The sequence below is a fragment of the Phyllostomus discolor genome, chromosome 13, assembly GCF_004126475.2.
Source record: "Phyllostomus discolor isolate MPI-MPIP mPhyDis1 chromosome 13, mPhyDis1.pri.v3, whole genome shotgun sequence".
Classification (NCBI taxonomy): Eukaryota; Metazoa; Chordata; class Mammalia; order Chiroptera; family Phyllostomidae; genus Phyllostomus; species Phyllostomus discolor.
The window spans coordinates 23716954-23736087 of NC_040915.2; the positions used below are offsets into that span (position 1 = coordinate 23716954).

General features: G+C 46.9%; 1 protein-coding gene across 3 annotated transcripts in view; it reads left to right on the forward strand.

Moving 5' to 3' along the window:
• The window catches only part of GALNT10 (polypeptide N-acetylgalactosaminyltransferase 10), a 180234-nt gene that overhangs the window by 68101 nt on the left and 92999 nt on the right, over positions 1 to 19134 (forward strand). For all 3 annotated transcript variants that reach the window (XM_036014108.1, XM_028528499.2, XM_036014109.1), the window contains exons 2-3: positions 7995 to 8097; positions 10511 to 10649. In XM_036014108.1, the coding sequence (XP_035870001.1) occupies positions 7995 to 8097; positions 10511 to 10649 (242 nt within the window). The remainder of the gene's footprint in view (positions 1 to 7994; positions 8098 to 10510; positions 10650 to 19134) is intronic.

The window sequence follows — 19134 nt, forward strand, 5'->3', positions numbered from 1 at the left end:
TCATTTCAGCCAATTTTCCTTTCCTGGAATGGACTACGTGCCTAGCGTCTTTCCAGATGCCGCGATGTGGGAAGGACTGGGTGGACGTGTGGGGTAAGAACTGTTAGTGGTGAGGCTCACGGTCCGGAGGTCACGGTCGGGAAGTCGGCAGCTCGCAAAACACTGTTCATACCAGTTTTCACCCCAAGCCTCAGTTTGGTCGTCTGTGAACTGGATAGATAATACAGTCAAGTTTCACCTTGTGAAAGGGTTGGGTTATAATAAACACACCACTTCAGGGGAAAACAACATAAAATCAGAATTGGCCTTGACAATTGCTCATGGAATGTAAAGACAAACCACCTCTCCGAAGTCCAGCTTAGGCAGTTTCTCCTCCACCATTAAGGCCGATGACTTTCTTTGTTTGGAGTCATCACAGTGCCTTCTGAGGTCACAAAAATCCTTACGTTCCAAGAGCAGGCTCACTCAGCCCCCAAATGCCCACACTCAGAGGCCACCGAACTAGGCCTCTGGGGACACCATCCAGGGCACAGGCTCCCTGACCGTGGGGATTGGAGGATCGCCAGACCCTCCCCCACTTTCCGACTTCTTTCTCTTTCTTTTTCTTCACGTGTCATTTAATTCCTGAAGGTTAAATATGTGCTGATACAGCTCTGTGAGGTCTGACTTGCCCTCCGTGAACAGGATAAAAACTTGAAAGTAACATGTGATGAAACAAACACCAGGCTAGGTGAGGGGAGACTGGAGCTCAGTCCCCAAGTCAGCTGAACCTGCATCCATGGGGCCTTGAACTCACCGACCTTAAAGATGAAGTTACCACCCACATGTTCAAGTCCTCGGGCTGCATTTCTTGACTGCAGACCTACATGACCCTCATTCCTGTTTTAAAAAAGAAAAAACTTGGTGTATGTCCATCCCCACTTTAGCCTTCCAAGCCCAAGTTGGTACCATCTCTGCCTTTGCCACTGCGATAGCCTCCTCCCTGGGTTTACCCTCCCTCATGGCCTCATAATCCCTTCCCCACCTGGCTACCAGGGAGCTGTTCAAACGCAACCCTTATATAAAATAAGTGGATTTCCAGGTGCTTCAGGGAGGAAGAAAAAATCCACATCCCTGCCCACCTCTCATCCCCACCAGGCTTCCCCTGCTTCTCTGCGCACCACACACTCTACTCTTGTTTCAGTCCCACCTGTATAGCCTATTTGCCCAGCCACAGAGCCTTTGCACAGCCACGCTCTTACTTCTGACTGGAATGCTCTGTTCTCTCTCTGCTGAATTAACTCCTAATCATACTGTATCCATGTCCTCAGGGAAGCCTTTACCAACCTCCCTGAAAAGATCAAATCACCCTGATCAGATCAGAAAGAAAGGAACCTTTTTCCTTGCACCAGGTACCTTTCTTTTCTGCACGTGCCACTGTAACTGTTTTATTTGTGGTTCTGGATTAAAGTCTGTATTCCCTCCCATGCCATGCACAGTCATGTAAGGTCTGGGAGAGGAAGACCCCTGTCTGTCTCGCTCACCAGTGTATCTGGTCACTTTGCCCAGAGCCTGGCATGTGCTTGTACTCATTAGGCTGTTAAGTGGGTGGATGTACAGATGGATGAATGGGTGGGTTGAGAGACTCAGATGAACATTACCAAATGGACATTTTAAAATGATCGGTCAGAGTATTTCTGTTTTTTCGCCTGGTGAGAAAACATTTGGGAACTTCCTCAAGAAAAAGGTTCAAGTTGCAATTGTCATTTTAAAATGGAAAAGTTATTATACGTTTCATTTGCCCTTTAGGTAACAGACATTACAAAATGTCTTGGCTTTTTTTCCCCTCTGCTGTTTAAAAAAGTATTCTAATGGGTATTCACACCTTATGTAGCACTCTAATGACCTTGTCTAGAACCATCTGTACAAAAAGAGAGGGTGAATTGGATGGGTGGTACAGGTCTACCCTTGGAAGTAGAGCAGGTTCTCAGATAATGTTTCGTTCAACACTGTTTCTCTCTTAGAGATTTTATTTATTTAATTTTAGAGAGGGAAGGGAGGGAGAAAGAGAGGGAAACATCAATATGCAATTGCCTCTCGAGCGCCCCATTAGTGGGAACCTGGTCCACAACCCAGGCAGGTATCCTGACTGGGAATGGAACCAGCGACCCTTTGGTTCACAGGCCGGCACTCAATCCACTGAGCCACACCAGCCAGGGCCAACATTGTTTCATTATAATGTTGATGAGGGGGGAAACGGGCTCTGTAGCACTTGCACATTCTCCCCATGTCTGCATGGGTTTCGTCCAGCCCCTCCGGTTTCCTCCCACGTCCCAGTGGTGTGCACGCTGGGTGCACTGGCGTGTCTGCATTGTCCAGTCTGAGTGGGTGCGGGGTGTGCTAGTGGCCCTGCGATGGGAGGGCGTCCTGTCCAGGTTGGGCTCCTGCCTCGTGCCTGAGCTGCTAGCATTGGCTCCCTCCACCCACAACTCTGAATGGGAATGAACGGGTTGGGAAACAGTGATCTTGCTTGTTTTTATTATCCGTCTTTCTTAAATGCATATATAGAGAGCTCACCTTTATTCCAGTCCTTAATATTAGAAGTGTTTTGGTGATGTTTTTTGTGACTAGAAATATGCCATAGGAACTTAACTCTTGTTTATGCTAATTAGCCTGTGGTAACATTGGTTTCATTATGCATCTTTTCACGTGAAGTCCCAGTTTGTAGGAACCCATCAGAGACGTTAAGTGAGGACTTACTCTACAGGATCAGCCTTTTTAAACAACGGTTCTTACATGTGAATGACCTTGCCCTCTTGGGGAATGAGGTCCCGCCCAGATTTCCAGGTCCAGCGTCCTGGGGTTGAAATGACAGAGTTACTGGCGCAGGGAAATTGACACACCGACTGCCAGGTGGAACAGGAGGACTTGCCTGGCCCGGGCCCAGCAGACACAGGCAGTCTCGTGGTTACTGAGTTAGAGAGCGCCTGCTCACTCATTAACAGTACCCTTTAGGTCTGACGGTTTTCTCACACAGCGTGGCCCTGGTTGTAGTGAAAGGCAGGTTTTCTCAGAATAGCAGCCTGCTGGGTAGGGGCTGGGTTAGGTCAGCTTGTCTTCAGTCTGACTTGTGGAATGCCAGGATGAGAGAGGTCCTCAGCCTGCAAAGAGGGAACATTTCTTCTGAGTGAAAACCAGATCATCTGTCTCCCTGGGTCTCTCCTGAGAAGAGGGGATTAATTGCGAGTGGATAGGTAGCAACATTTAATTTTTGGAATTCTACTCCCAACACCTCCTGTGGCTCCCACCTGCCGCCGAACGGCTCAGACGTGAGGCCCTTGGATCATAGCCCAGGCTTCCTGCCCTCGCTGCTCATGAGTCCTCTGTGCCCCACTCGCTCCGGCCCGATCAGGCTCCTCGCCGTCCAGCAAACATGCCCCCTACTTTCTAACCTCCACTTCTTCGCCCATGCATGCCCTCCAGCCAGATTCTGCCCGTCCATTGCTAACAGTCAAAACCCTGTCCTTGCATGCAGCTCTCATGGACTCTGCTTCTACGGGAATTCCTCCCTGACCGTTTCAGGTGGAATCTCTTTGGCTCCTGTAAATAAATACCTGTGGAGCTTGTCCGTACAACTTTCAAGGCACGTGTGTTACAGTGTCATGTGTTTTTCCCTTTCTTAGATATTAATACTCGTATCCTGTTCATGGTCTTTGTTGAGACCAGGGACTATCTTACTTACTTTTGTCTACCCACAATTCTTTGGACAGAGTAGGTCCTCAGTTCATCAATGAAGTTACCCTTATTTGTGGAATGAAAGAATAAATACATCAAAACAATCCATCTTATGTCCTCAGAATTCATGAAAAGAGTACATTTATCCAACTGTCCAAACTCCTTTGTTCCAAGTAACTTTCACTTTGGCTAGCTAAGTCCTACCTGGCCCTCCCTGAAGTGTAACCTTGAAGGCAGCCTTGAAGAGAATGCTTTGCTGGGAGTGTGTGTGTGCAGGTACATGTGTGAGTGTAGATAGGATGTTAGAATAATCTACTTAGCAAATGAGCAAACTTATGGAATTATACAGAGTCATTGAAACCCCCAATGAAATTATTCCAGTGCCTTGGTGGGGCTAGCTGAGAGGAGGGCCTGGCGGAAGCCCTCCTGAAATTGGCAGCAGAATCTGGCCTGTGAGAGCCCTCAGACCCCGAATAACACCAGTGACCTCCTCGGGTTTCCTCTCAGCATTGCCATGTGAGAGGGCACAGCCCTTTTCCCATTACTGTGAAGACACTAGCCAGCTCGGCTAGGGATGCAAGTGTCCTCTGAGCACGCACTGAACAGGTCTTTCTTCTTGGGCAGAACACAGTTGGCTTGCTTCACTACCTCCCTTCCCACCTTCCAAAGGGTGCCGGGCATGCTAAATAGTGATGACACAAAAGATTAAAATTCTGATTGTGTGTATGAGTTTGTGGCTGTTTGAACACTAATCGATTCTTCCAGGGGAACATTAAGTAAAAGCACACAGACACCAGGAGCAGTTATTTAGAGGAGCTAGTCAAAATCCATTTCCAGTGTATTATTTACTGTGATTTCCACACCCATTCTGCCTGCCCCTCCACCCACTCTCCGCCACCTCTGCTGCCATGCTCCTCGCCAGCCCCTTTGCCTCCTGCAGCAAAGGGGCACCTGCAAGAAAAGTAGCAAGAGAGAGAGAGTTGCTAAAGGAAAATAAGCACCGCTTTTACAGACAAACCTTTAAGTCTGTGAAATTAAAGAAACTTAAAATTACCTCTGGACTAAAATTCCAAATGTGCTTTTTTGCATAATATTAAGTGATTGCTATTTTCATAAGAGTTGCTGTCTTTTGAGAAGCATTTTTGGAATGCTTCTTGTTGCTAAAGGTCTTGTGGCATTTGTTTTTATTATAGAATGCCACTATTAATTAAGAACATTTTCCCCCCCTGAAGAACACTGGATTTCTACATGGGCATATGACCTCCTGTTAATGAGGAAGCTCTCTAAATTCTGTTTTCAGCAATAGCCAGTTGAATTGGCTCAGGTGTTAATAGGTTGTCTCTGCAGGTCTCACAGTTTTATTAGAAGATTCCCATCCATTTCCTGTTGTCCCAAACATGGCCATTGCAAATATCATATTGTAACCTTTCTCTAAAAATAATTTATCAGTATTAGCAGTCCTTTACTGAGAGGGTCTGACTTCGTGCCAGACACGAAGCTAGGTGCTTAATGTAGATTAGTTCAGTTCATCCTCCCCACAACAGAATAGCAGGTTATTCTATTAGTTTTCCCTGGGAAGTTTCACTTCCCAGGAAGTGAAACCTAGGTTTTTCCAACTCCGGAAGCAAAATACCCCGAGTCATTAAATTAGACTACCTGTCACATTGATGAGCACTTGTTCATTCATCCACTCATTTCACGGATGTTTGTTGAGGGCCTAAGGTGAGCCAGGCGTTGGCCTAGGAGAGCACAGTGATGGACCAAAACAGGCGTGCCCCTGCCTTCAGGAAACTCACAGTCTGTCGCAGAGAGAGAACAGCTAGGTCCAGTTGGGTTCTGCAGGCTGACAAGATGGGGTTCAGGGCAAGTCTGTTCTGCTCTGTTAGTCTCAGATTTCGTATCTGTAAAATGCGGCAGCTGGATTTAGACAAGTGTTTTTCTACCTTTATTATGAATCAAATCATATGGGGAATAGGTTTTAAAACACATCATTCTGGTCTCCTATCTCCAGATACTTTGACTTAATTGGTTCAGTGTGGGGCCCAGGAATTTACATCTATAGTGAGGGCCCGGGTCTCCCCAGAGCCACCCTTCGAGAGAAACTGATCTGGCTGTATCCCATCCTAGCACCTGCAGAGGGTCTTTGCTGTCCCCCCTGTACCTGCAGGGGGTGCAGATGCTGCTCTTTCAGGGGCCACGCTTTGCGAACCACCTCAGATTGGCACCTTCCGCCAAGGCAGTCTCTGTTTGCAGAGCCTCTGTAGTTCCGCCAGTGACTCCCAGCAACTGAAGCTCCCAATCTTTGGGTAGCAGAAAAGGGAAAAGGCCCTGGGCGGGAGGGCCGGAGAAAAGATCACTGAACAGCTGGCGATCAGTCAGTCCTGACATCGAAACGTGTTTCCTTGGGCAGGTCCCTGACCCACCCGAGGCTCAGTTTCCCTGACTGTGAAACAGGGAAAGGGTCCTAGCTCTGTTCCCCAGCATACTTACATGCATTTGTTCACTTGTTTAGAGATTCGATTGTCATTCTGTTTTTAGCAGAGGACCTTTTCAAAAATGAAATCCCACCCAGAACCCTAGTCCAGAAAACAGACGGATGCGTTGTTGGTCTGATGGAAGGGGGGTCCAGCTCTGACTCTGAGCCTCTCCCTTCCCCGGGCAGCACGGCGGAGCCTCCTGTGGAAACGTAGCTGAACCCAGTTGGAATCCACCGAAGAAGGCGCTTCCAGCTCGGCCTGCTTTCTGTGGATGCTGGGAACTGTTTGCGGGCCTTCGGCCTTTGTTTTCAGTTTTCTTTCCCTCTCCGATCAAGACACCCTGCACACACCGACTTTCAGGATTTTCTTCTTGCCACTCAGAGAGGAGCCACAGCGGGCTGTTGTTATCACCAGAGCTGTCGTAAGGACACTGTGCTGTTGTGGAAAGTCTGCGAACTTGAGAATCAGCCAGAGACTTAACACATAGGCGTGTGGATGATTTTATCCAGTGGTTTCTTTCTCTCTCTAATGTTCCAGCACGTCACACGTTCAGGGTCTCTGTAGTTAATTACATAGGAAATAGGGCTGTTGGGTTCTGCATGCCACTGTGGCAAGAACAGGTCTGCGGGGTCTTTAGTTGGCAAGGTGATGTCAAAGCCATTCTCACCCACAAGAACGTGGGAAATGCCTAAACGATGTTACCTTGTGAGGTTCTGACTGAGTCTTCAGATTGACTGTGGGTGTGGGAGAGCATCTGGTACCTTCAGACACCCCCAGACGCTGGAATGCAGCCTCATTAACTTAGTGAAACTGGTTCCTAATGGGCCCACCAGGATGGGCTCACTTCCCCAGATATGCAGTGAACACCTTCAGAGCCAGGCCCTGGGGACTGCTCTCTTGGGGCTATTGTATAGTGCTGTTGTTTTTTTCCCCAGCCATCCAATTGCTTGTTCACACATTCCACACACAGTTGCCAAACGCCCACCCTCTTTGAGATCGACGACCTAGGGAGCCGTAGAGATGGCCAAGGCTAAGCCTGGTTCTGCCACTTTACCAGACCTGGAAGTCTGTGCCCAGGCCGTTTGTCCTGCCTGCCTTTCACGTCTTCTCCTCTGAAGCTCATCCCATGTGCCCTCCTGCCCACGAAACTTTCTCCAGTTTTCCCAGGTGGATGTGAACTCCTGTAGCCATTTCTGACAGTCACTTCCCTGCCCTATCCCATGGCTGTCAAGTACCCGAAGGGGCTCTGGATCGAAGTGAACACAAGTATAAAATACACAATGGATTTTGAAGACTTAGTAAAAAAAAAAAGAAAGAAGTATGTCAGTGAGTTTTTATATTGCGTGGTGAAATATTTTACGTAGAGTATATTGGGTTAAATAAAATACATTAGCAAAACTGACTTCATCTCTCTCTCTTCCCAGTGTGAACACGGGAAAATATGAAGTTACAGATGCGCTCACACCTGTGGCTCACCTTCTTGTGTTTCTCTTGGGCAGCGCCACACCTCCTGCTTTTTCTCTTGAGTGAAGAGAATGTTTATCCATCTGTTCTTTTTATTTCCTTCTGCTGGTTTTTGAGTTCCAAGGGGGTAGACAGCGTGTGCCTGTCATCTCCCTGACCTTTGCATGCCTGGGGGGCACATGGCAGGCACTAACGGAGTTTACTCAAGGGAACTAATAAGTGAACACATGACGGACATTCAGTCAACAGCGAAAGCCCCCATAGACAGCATCGTTTCTGGGTCTCTGTTATTAAACTTATTTTCCCTTTTTTTTCACACTTTTTGTCTTTTTTTTTAAGGGATCACACAATCAGCAGAAGAAGATATTTTTCTTGGGTGATGGGCAGAAGCTGAAGGACTGGCATGACAAAGAAGCCATCAGAAGGGATGCTCAGCGTGTAGGTATGTTCCACGGGCAGGTCCCGTGGGGAGGGCTCACATATGTGTGTGTGCATGGTGTGCATTTAATGGGGCGTCGGACCGCCTTCTGTTGGCTGGTCTCCCCCTGCCACTATGCCTTCTGACTCTGGAGCCCCCCGCTTCACCTGTTTGCTGACCCCTCCTTTCCTCCGCTCGCATCACCAGAGCCTCTGCCTTCAGGAATTTGCCCTGCCTCCTTTAATGGACGATAGAAGATGTCTCCCCCTTAGGAAGTATTTCACCACTAAAATGAGGAGCAGTAAGAGTGGGGGCCAACATTCCACCGTGAGCAACACCCATGCCGCACGCTGCACGTTTTTGTGGCAAACCCCTGAATCAATCTCTATGGCCCATGTGCTGAGAAGGGGCCTGTCGTTCAGATGGGCGGGCTAATCCGCCCACAGCCACACACTGAGAAAGAGAAAGGCTTGGAATCTGAACCCAGGTCTGGAGGGCAGGGTGGGTCCATACCCAGCACTACAGTCACGAGGGTGAATGAATTCAGTGGGCTTCAGCTAATGCTTTCTTTGGCTAATTAGTCTGTGGAGCAGTTTCTATTACACTGGGGCGCTGGGAAGGGAAGTTTTGTGGGGAGTCATCTGTAGAGAGCCCGGGCTAGGGGTTCAGGACAGCAGCCCTAACACCTCTTACCACTGCGTGACCATCACCTAAGTCCCATAATCCTTGAGCCTCAGTTTCCCCATCTGTCAGTGGGGCTCATGCTTCCTGATTTGAAAACCTCATGGTGTTGATATGAAGTAGCTTTACACTGGAAAGCACTGTAGAAATACAAGGGATTAGTATTTTACTCATTTTTATCTCAGTAAAGGCACCACTATTGATTTTTTTTTAAATTACATTATGACAAAATGAGATTACAACAAGTCTTTGAATTGAGCTGAAATGATAACTTAACTGAGGTTCGGGGAAATCTGAAGACCTGACATGCATTTTTCCGTATGTCAGTAATTTAAAATGAAGGGTGGGGGGGTGCTTAGATTAAAAAAGGAAACATTTGAAAAGAGCTGATTTGCCAGACCATTATGCCAGGATTATTAGAACATTGGCCTAACTAGCAAGGAAAGAGTAAGCGGAGGAGAAATCACTCAGAATAATAATGATCCGGGCTGACCATGTACCAGGCGCCTTGCCCTGCATTACCTCCTTAATTATCACGCTGAAGCTCCTTATCCCAGTTCATGCAAGGGCAAGAACCAAGACAGAGACAGACTGCCCAAGGCATGCCCAAGATGCCCAAGCAGGGGAGTAGCAGGGCTGGACCACAAAGTCCACGCCGCCCGGCTCCAGGGCCCGAATCCCTCGCTCCCCTGCACCGCCTTCCTGAGGCTGCCGGCCCAGAGGGAGATGCTCGTGCTGCGTTGTTGTCCCTTGTGGAATCTGTCCTGTCCTAAGGCTGTACCTTCCCATCAGGCTGGTGTTGCCACAGTTTACTTCACAAACTGAATGGGGCGACTGACGGGCAGACCACAGGTTCCAGAAGATGAGGTCATTTCTGACCTATGATTCTATTGCCATTTCTTCAGGTCCCTCGCCAGTGGCAGACTCCTGGGCTGTTACTGCAGGGCTTGGTGTGGACATTCCCACTCACCATCTGCACCTGGGGAACCCAGGGAATAATTTCCCGGAGCATCAGGAATTCTTTCCCCAGCTGGATTATACAGCGAAGAGAGAGAACAGCACTTTACCCAACCAACTCTGTGACTCCAAGCAGCACTCTCCAGGCAGCCCTGGCTGAGGCCAAGCAGATCTTAATTCATTTTCTGGTTTTAAACAAATCAAACCATCTTTTATCATTGGTGGCTGTTTCGATTCATGTGTAAAGTTTACTCTGCTTTGAGAGTAATCACGGTATTTCCTTTATATTACCTTTATATAGTTACAGAAAGCTTTCATCTACACAGCTTCTCACTTGACTCTCTCAGCGTTCCGTGGATACCAGAAGGGAGAGGCCGTAGCTCAGAGAGGCGATGTGACTGGCCCGGGGTTGATCAGCGCGTGTGTGGTAGACCTGGTCTCCCAGGCAGACGTGTTTAGGGCTCCTGGCAGAGTGGGAGGGTCATGGGCTTTGGAACCCACAGACCTGGTTTTATAACCTTTCTTAGTCCCGTTTATCCTGCTACAGGTCGAAGGCTCTCACATCCACCCTGCCTGCTTGCTGTGGCGGTTGGTTCCATGGGGACAAGGTTTATGAAGTGTGTGACTCGGCTGTGACCGAATGCTCATTCCCCCTCCCCTCCGCACACTTCCCCCTGCAAAATCTGGTCGTACACTCTGTATCAAGCCTGAAGTTTTATCTCTGTGGTTGATCGTACTTGTCATCCTTCTTCCCCCACTCCATTCGACTAGCAGCGCTGACTTTGCTCTTTGCCCCTAGGAAATGGAGAACAAGGGAGGCCCTACCCCATGACCGATGCTGAGCGAGTGGATCAGGCCTACCGGGAAAATGGGTTTAACATCTACGTCAGCGATAAGATCTCCCTGAATCGCTCTCTCCCTGATATTCGACACCCAAAGTAAGTGTGATGTCGCTCATCCTCTGAGATGTGAGGATTGTGCCCTCGGCCCTTGTTGAGAATTAATTAAAGAAACAGGTATGGGAAGCGCTGCCAGGGGGAGAGGCCCTCCCGTTACCCAGGGCCTTTGTGCAAAGGTTCGTGCAATCAGATGCTTCTGGAGTGTAGAGCTGGAGTGTCAGAGGGACGTGAGGCCTCCCCGAAAGAGCCAGTCACCCTCCTCTGTTCAGACAGTGGGGACACGGAATGCCCTCCATTTCCTTTTTGCTCTGCGCCCACCCACCACGCTGGGAAGTTCACACCTCAATTTAGAAGACAGTTGCAGTGGCACTTTCAACCCTCACTCCCTCCACTTTCAACCCTCACTCCCTCCACTTTCTGTGTGTGACGTTTCTGTTTTTTTAACCTCTATGTTAGCGGTTCTGTGTGCCTGAGTATTCATGTCTTCGTTATAAGCTATCTCAAACCATTTGAGAGAGGGCATATTGTACTGATTAGTGATAACTGTGACAGCTAACATCCTTTGAGTAGGTAGCTTGTGGTGGGCACTTTGCATCATCTCAGGTGGGCGGGTCCTAAATGCTGCCCGTTTTACGGATGAGGAAACCGAGGGTTAAAGTCGTAAGTCACATAAGGTGAATACAGATCCTAGCCAGGCATTAGGCTCCAGTTCAATCTGGACCTGAAACCATCCTGCCTCCTGGACACGTTCAGCAGGGTTGCTATGGCGGTCACAGTGATTTTCCAGTTGAGCTGTTGTCCTTAAGGCTGACGTGCGTTAGAATCATCAGCTGTTGGGACAGGGTGTTGAGCTTCACCCCCGTAACTGCCGATTCCGTAGATCTGGGCTGAAACTGAAGAGCTGGCGTCAGACATGAGCGTCCATGGGCGCTCGTGCAGCTGGTCTTCGTTCACACTCAGGAGCCACAGCGGGCGGATTTCCAAGTGTCTGCACCCAGACGGCGCAGAGCAGCGCCGGAGCACGACGCGTTCTGTTAAGGGGCTAAAACGTAGAGCGCAGGGAAAGATAACAGCCAACATGTATTAGGTGCTTCCTGTATGCCAGGCATAATTCTGAGCCAGTGGTTCTCAAAGCGTGGCTCCCGAGCCAGGCGCGCCAGCATCACCTAGGAGCCTGTTAGCGTGCAGGTTCTCAGATCCCAGTCCAGATCCGCTGAACCTAGAACTCCGGGATGGGGCGCAGCACTCTGTGTTCTAACAAGCCCTCCCTCCAGATGATTCTGACGCCCACTGAAGTTTTATGTTCCGGAAACGTTCGGTGCATGAGCTCAGCCAAACTTTCCAAAAACTCGATGAGGGAGGTACCTTCAGTATCACTGTTTTACAGATGGGGAAGAGGCACAAGAAGGTTAAATAATTTGCACAAAACGACACAGCCGGTAAGGGGTGGGACCAGAATTTGCAGGCAGAAATTCTGACTCTAGAATCTGTGTTCATAATCACTGAACCATAAGGCCTCACCACCTATAAGAGCTCAATTGGTAGAATGAAGTAATCAAGAATTAATCTTAGTAGCGTGTTCGACTATTCCCAGAATACTTTCAGCCCCATTACATCTGTCAGTTCCTGCAGCAGCTCTCTGAGTCGGCAGTACTGTTACCACCTCCACTTGGTAGGTGAGCACACCACACAGCTGCAGGGCGTGCGGCTGGCCCAGGACTGGCGCTGTCCATGAGGGTTTCTCGCAGGGAGAGGCAGGAACAGGGGGACCTCGGTGTGCTTGCCTGTGGGGTTTACAGTGTGCTCCCTGGTCTGCACCGTCAGGCCTGCGAATTTTTTCCTCTAAGTCTGAGAGTGTAGTTCAGATATTACAGATGTTTCTGGATTCGGAGCTATGACCTGACGCTGAGGGTCAGAAACTCAATTTATGCGCTTAGCCCCTTGCAGAGTTCAGCATTCTGTACTCCTGTCACCTCTGGGTCTGGGAGAGGGGCTCATCCGGGACCTCTACACCCTCCCTGCAGCGTTCCGTGGTGCAGGGGGCTCTCAACTCAGACTGTGCCCCGGGTGCTTTTAAAAACCTGCAAAGGCCAGGACACCACCCCAAGCCCCTGGACTCTCAATCTCCAGTTATAGCTTAGGCATCGGTGTTTCCTAAAATTCTTAAAACAATTCTCACGTGTGACCAGGGTTGGAACTGCTGCTATGAAATAGGAATATTTTTACAATGAGAGAGAGAAGCTGAGTGTGGTCACAGCTCTTTCCCCGACCCATCCGTCTGTTCATTCACTAAACACGGGGCGGGCGGGGGGGCGGCAAACGTAGGTTCACAGTTACTCGTGTGGAAAATCATGCAGTATTAGTAAGTAATAATACAAGAATAACTCTGTGTTTCATGCACTCATATCGTAAAGCTACTTTTGCCCCACCCTGTATGTAAATAATGGTCTTTCACAGGCCAATCCCTGGGCTGGACACCGAGAACACAGTGGTAAGTGAGCCGTAATGACTGCTTCGTGCAAGGGGTGGGACAGAGGCGTGAGGAGCCAGTAGGCTGCAGTGAGACCAGTCACAGCAGTAGGCAGAGCATGCTTGGGGCCTCAGGACACCCCCACCAGCCTTTGCAGGAAGACACTGCAGGCAGGGAAGGGAACTGCCTGGGGAAAGGCCTCGGGCAAGTCAGTGTGCGTTCTTCGGCTTTCAGATTACCAGGGTGCGTCTTCAGCTGGTTGGAACTAGAGCCAGGATGGGGGCCTGGCCCCCTTGCTCCCCGAGCAGTTGCTCCTGCCTTGGTTGGATGTGCAGCCGAGGAAAGGAAAGGTCTTCTCAATCTAGGAGTCCTGCGGTCCCTGGGGAAAACTCAGGGAGGGTTTATAAACTTGGAGGAGAAAAAGGCTGCTTTTTTATTTGAACCTCTAAATGGATTTGGTGGTCCCTGCAGTGATGGCTGTAGGCGACAGAGCACCTGCGATAAAGTCACCAAGAGAAATTGTATACCTTCCCATCACTGTACAGGCATCTCGAAATGTCCTGGATACCCGTCACTCCTTTGAAACGAAGGCAGTTTTTAGAACTGCCACTAGATCTTGTGGTTTAATGTGTTCCTGAAGAAGCCCATTTATTACTGTATTATAAATTTTTTATTATTTCCATAACTATATTTCAGTCTAATTGGTTTCCTTTATAATCTTGTCTATTTTATTTTATGAATTATCAGCACTGTTCTCAGAAGCATCCATATATTTTACCAGCCTGGCGGAGGGGTCCAGGACATCGATAAGGCGAGGACCCCTGCCCCGGGGGGATGGGAATTGAGCCCAAGCCCGCCACAGCCCCCCCCCCCCCCCCCCCCGTTACCAGCCCATCCACACAGCCAGCATCCAAGTTACAGCAAAAGATGTTGCCAAACCCAGTGCTCCTGACAACACCACCCCCCACCACCACTTTTTTAGAATTCCCAGTGGTGGAAGCTGACTTTTCAGAAATGAGTTGACAGATGTCTTGAAGAACTTTCCCTTTTTTCCAGGGGGAACTTTCCTGCAGCCTGACAGCAGAAATGTGGGAATAAATTAGCGCAGTTGAGCTGCTCATTCCCTCCAGTTTCTTTTAGCTTAAACAACTTCCCCAGCAGGAGCCGAGGTTTATGTTTGCCTTTGTTCCTCCGAACTGAATTTTGGCAGCAGCGTGTCAAGAACAGGGTCGAGGGGCTGTTTGTTTGTGCCAGCTGCGTTTGCTTCCACCCGAAGCCGCGCTGGGGAGTGTGCAGCCACAGAGAACGGCAGCGAGAAAGTTCGGCCTGCCTTGCTGGGCTTGCCTGTGGGAGGCGGCCAGCTGGCTCCGAGCAGGCCTGCCCTCTGCACCTCCTGCCAAGGGAGCAGAACAGAGGTTGGCTGGTGGGCTGGCCTGCTTTCTCGGCCCCCCGGCGGCTCTGTGGGCTGCCTGACAACCACCCGAGCACACGGAGGCCCCTCTGGGGCGCAGAGCTGATGGCAGCGGAGCCCCAGTGGCCGAAGAGACCTGAGTCTGAAGCTTCCTGTGCAAAGCCCTCTGCTGGTGATCAGTCTCTGCCATGTAAAGACTGTCCCCAGGGGGGAGTGAAAACAGTCACAACCCCGACTGCTCCCCCAGCCCATGGGGCTAGCTTCCAGAATGAATGAACCCAAGTGGGCTCTTTGTTGCAATAAAAGGCCCAAGTCTCCCAGACTCCTGGGTCCATGTTCCTTCTTGCTTTTTCCTTTTCATTAAATTAGCATTGTTAATTTATGGTACATGCTGAATTTCCTGAAAAGAACTTGTAAGCTCATATTACTATAACATTCTATTGAGTACCTGTACACCCCCAGCAGTTTATAAAAGCAACAGTGGAGGAAGTTATAGCCTGTTAAGGTTTGGCAAACATGTACTCTGAACAAAAAAAGATAATTTGGAGGTACAGGAAGTTAAAGCCAACCACATTTGTAGTAGTTAATAATAATATTGGTACCCCAATATGAATGTAAGCATAGACATTACAAATGCTATCTAGGGGCTAAGGTGGAGTAACAGAGACCAGATTTACTCACCTGCCTGAAATAACTGAAAAAAAAAATCAATGGACACTGGCACCAGGATGTGAAGAACAGTAATTCTAAAGAGATGGGAAGCAAATGAGGAGAGCCATATATTGTCAGCGCTTACTGCCTTGAGAGAGTTTTGTGTGTTTTTTTTTTAGCTTTTTTATTTTTATTTATTTATTTATTTATTTATTAAAGATTTTATTTATTTATTTTTAGGGAGGGAAGGGAAGGAAAGAGAGAGAAACATCAATGTGCGGTTGCTGGGGGTTATGACCTGCAACCCAGGAATGTACCCTGGCTGGGAATCAAACCTGGGACATTTTGGTTCCCAGCCCGCGCTCAATCCACTGAGCTGCGCCAGCCAGGGCTTGAGAGAGTTTTCACACCATGATGCGAGGTACTCACGTGACCCAGGTAGAGCCCTGAGGACTTCCTGAGTTGCGTTGATGGAGCCGAGAGTCCAGGGAGACCAAAGAGGCAAAGCGTTCACAGGACAATGTACTGAAGAGGGGAGAGCTGCATGGAGACTAAGCCGCAGCAACCTGCAGACAGCTCCCTGTGTACTCAGCCGAGTACCGAGTACCGATGAGCTCCTGCCTGCAGGGAAGCTACCTGAGGGCGGGAGAGGGGCCATCCGCAGGGATTAGGGGGAAACTGCCGAGCTCTCACGCAGGCCAGGGATCGTGCCTCTTCCCACCACTCAGACTGAAGACCTTGTCATTCGTCACTCGTGGAGAGTTGGGTTGAGTCCTTAGAAGAGTTTTACCTCATTGGGATTAATTAGCCTTAGACTGGACAGTTCTCTGGACCAGACTCAAAAAGCATAAATTACAACCCAGAAGGATCAAACTATTGCTAAGTAACTTCACTGCATCCGAGGAGAAACCTCAAAAATTCTTACACAAAACAAAAATATTCAGCAACAACCGAGGTAAATCTACCCAAAGACTATTGGGCCTGCAAAGAAATAGAGAAACATGACTAATAATGAGGAAAATAATCAAAGCCAACCCAGAGTTGACACAGGTGCCAGAATTAGCACGGGATGCTAAAACAGATACTATAACTGTGTTCTGTGTGTTTGGAAAGTTAGAGACGTGGAAGATATGAAGTGACCCAAACTGAACTTCTAGGAAAGAAACCAGCAGTGTCTAAGATGGAACATACAGTACAGTGGGATTGATGGTAGAATAGATATTACAGGGGGAAAAAAAGATTAGTGAACCTAAAGCTATAAAAAAGAAACTACTTGAAACATGGGAGTAAAATATAATTAAAAAATGGGGAGTATTAATAAACTCTTTAAGTAGTTGAATATTCACGTAATTGGAGTCCATAAGGAGAGGAGGAAAAAAAATAGCCAAACGTTTTTCAAGTTGAGTGACAACTATAAACCACAGATCCAAGAGGCACAGTGAAACCTGATCTCAAGAGACATGAATAAAACAGCACCAAGGCACAGCATCATCAAATTACTGAAAGCCAGTGATGAAGAGAAAAAATGTTAAAGCAGATAGAGAAATAAAACATATTATTGACAGAGGACCCAAGATAAGGATGGCAGAATTTTCATTGGAAACAGTGCAAGCGAGAGCACAATGTAGCAACATCTTTAACTACTGAAAGTAAAAACTTTGCCAACCTACAATTCTGTACCCCATGAAAATGTCTTTAAAAAATAAAGGCAAAATAAATACTTTTGAGACGTCAAAAAAAGCTGAAAGAATTCATCACAGCTATCATGTAATGTAAGAAATGTTAAAGAAAGTCCTTTCAGGGAAAATAAAAAAGATACCAGATGAAATAAGGATCTTTATTCACAAAGAATGAAGATCACTGGAAAAAGGAATTACATAAGTAAATATATGCCATGTTTCTTATTGTTTAAATCTTTTAAAAAGATATCTGTAACCAAAAATAATAGCATATTGTTGCATTTAAAACATATGTAAAAGTAAAATGTATCGCAACATAAAAATTAGAAGGGAGAAATAATAACATACTATTGTAAGGTTCCTATACTACTTGTGAAGTGGTGAAGATAGACTTTATAAATTAAAAGTATATGCTATAAACCCTAAAAACAGCACTAAAATAGCAAAGCAAAGAGCTGCAGCTAATAAGCCAATGAAGGAGATAAAGTGGAATCACGAAAAATAGAAAAATATTCAGTAACCCAAAAGAAGGCAGGAAAAAAAAAAGAAAGAAAAAGGGAGCACAGATCAGAACAGAGAAATTGAAAGCAAGGACCGAGATGATGGACTTTAACCTAGCCACATCAGTGATCACGCTAAATGTAAAAGCTCTAATCATTTCTGCTAAAAGGCAGAGATTGTCATATTTGATAAGACAGCCAGGTCCAGCTACATGCTGCCTGCAAGAAACCCACTTTAGATAAACATATACAAGCAAATTAAAAGGAAAAGGATAGAAATAGAAAAAGTCTGCCATGCTAACACTAGTCAAAAGAAGGCTAGAGTGGCTATGTATTAATATCAAAGTAGATTTCAGAACAAAGAATATTACAAGGGATAAAAGAGGTCATTTCATATAATAAAGGGGTCATTCATCAAGAGGACATAGCATTCCTGAATGTTGATGCACCTAATAATGCAGCTTCAAAGTGCATGGAGCATAACCGCATAGAGCTGCAGGGAGTTCCAGACATAGCCACAGTTATGAAATTGCAACCCTTCTCTCTCGATCATTCATAGAACGAGTAGACAGAAAATCAGCAAGGATGTAGTAGACCTGAACAGCACCACCGACCACTGTGACCCAGTTGACACTGACAGAACGCTCCATCCACTCCATTCATTAACAGCAGAATATACAGTCTTTTCAAGTGCACATGGAATGCTCACCAAGATTGGCCACATTCTAGAGGAGAAAACGGGTCTCCATGAATGTAAAAGGTTTCAAGTGCTACCTAATATGTCCTCTGACCACAGTGGAATAAAATTTAGAAACCAGTAACAGTCTTAAAATTTCTAAATGTTTGGAAACTATGTAACTCATTTATGAATAACAGATGGGTGAGAGAAGAAATCAAAAGGAAAATTAGAAAGTATTTTGTACTGAATGACAGTGAAAACAGAATAATACCAGAATCTGTGGGATGTCACCAGAGCAGTACCGTGGGGAAATCCGCAGCATCAAAGGCTACATCAGAAAAGAGTGGCCTCAAACAGCTGACACCAGCTTCTACTTTAAGAAACTAGAAAAAGAAGAGCAAATTCATCCAAAATAAATAGAAAAAGGAAATAAAAAATCAAAACAGAGATCAGTGAAATAGAGAATAAAAAAACAATGGAGAAAAATCGATGAAACCAAGAGCTGGTTCTTTGAGATGGCCAATTAAATTTATTAACTTCTAACCAGATTAATAAGGTGGGAAAAAAAGAGAGAGAAGGAACAAATTACCAATAATAAGAACGAGAGAAGTGATATAACTACAGATTCTGTAACTATTAAGAGAATAATAAGGGAATATTCTTAACAACTTTATGCCTATAAATTCAACAACTTAAATGAAATGACAGATTCTTGAAAGAGGCAAACCACCAAAGCTTACTCAAGAAGAAATGATTCCTTTGAATAGCCGTGTATCTAGCAAAGAAATTGATATCGTAGTTAAGAACCACCCTGGCCCAGATGGGTTCACTGGTGAATTCTACCAAAGATTTAAGAAATAATACAAATTCTATACACTCTTCCAAAAAATTAAAGAGATGGAGTACTTTCCAACTCATTGTGAAGCCAGCCTTACCCTGATACCAAAACCAGACAAAATGCAAAAAATTGTACCAGAAAAGAATGTCACAGACCAATATCATGAAAAGATTAGTCAGGTGCTATTATTACCACCATTGTTCACTTTTTTGCAGATCAGCAAATGGAATTAAGGGGTGTGGTGTGGCGTGTGCGAAGGGTGACCTGTGGCTGAAGTCACGCAGGTGCACCTTCGG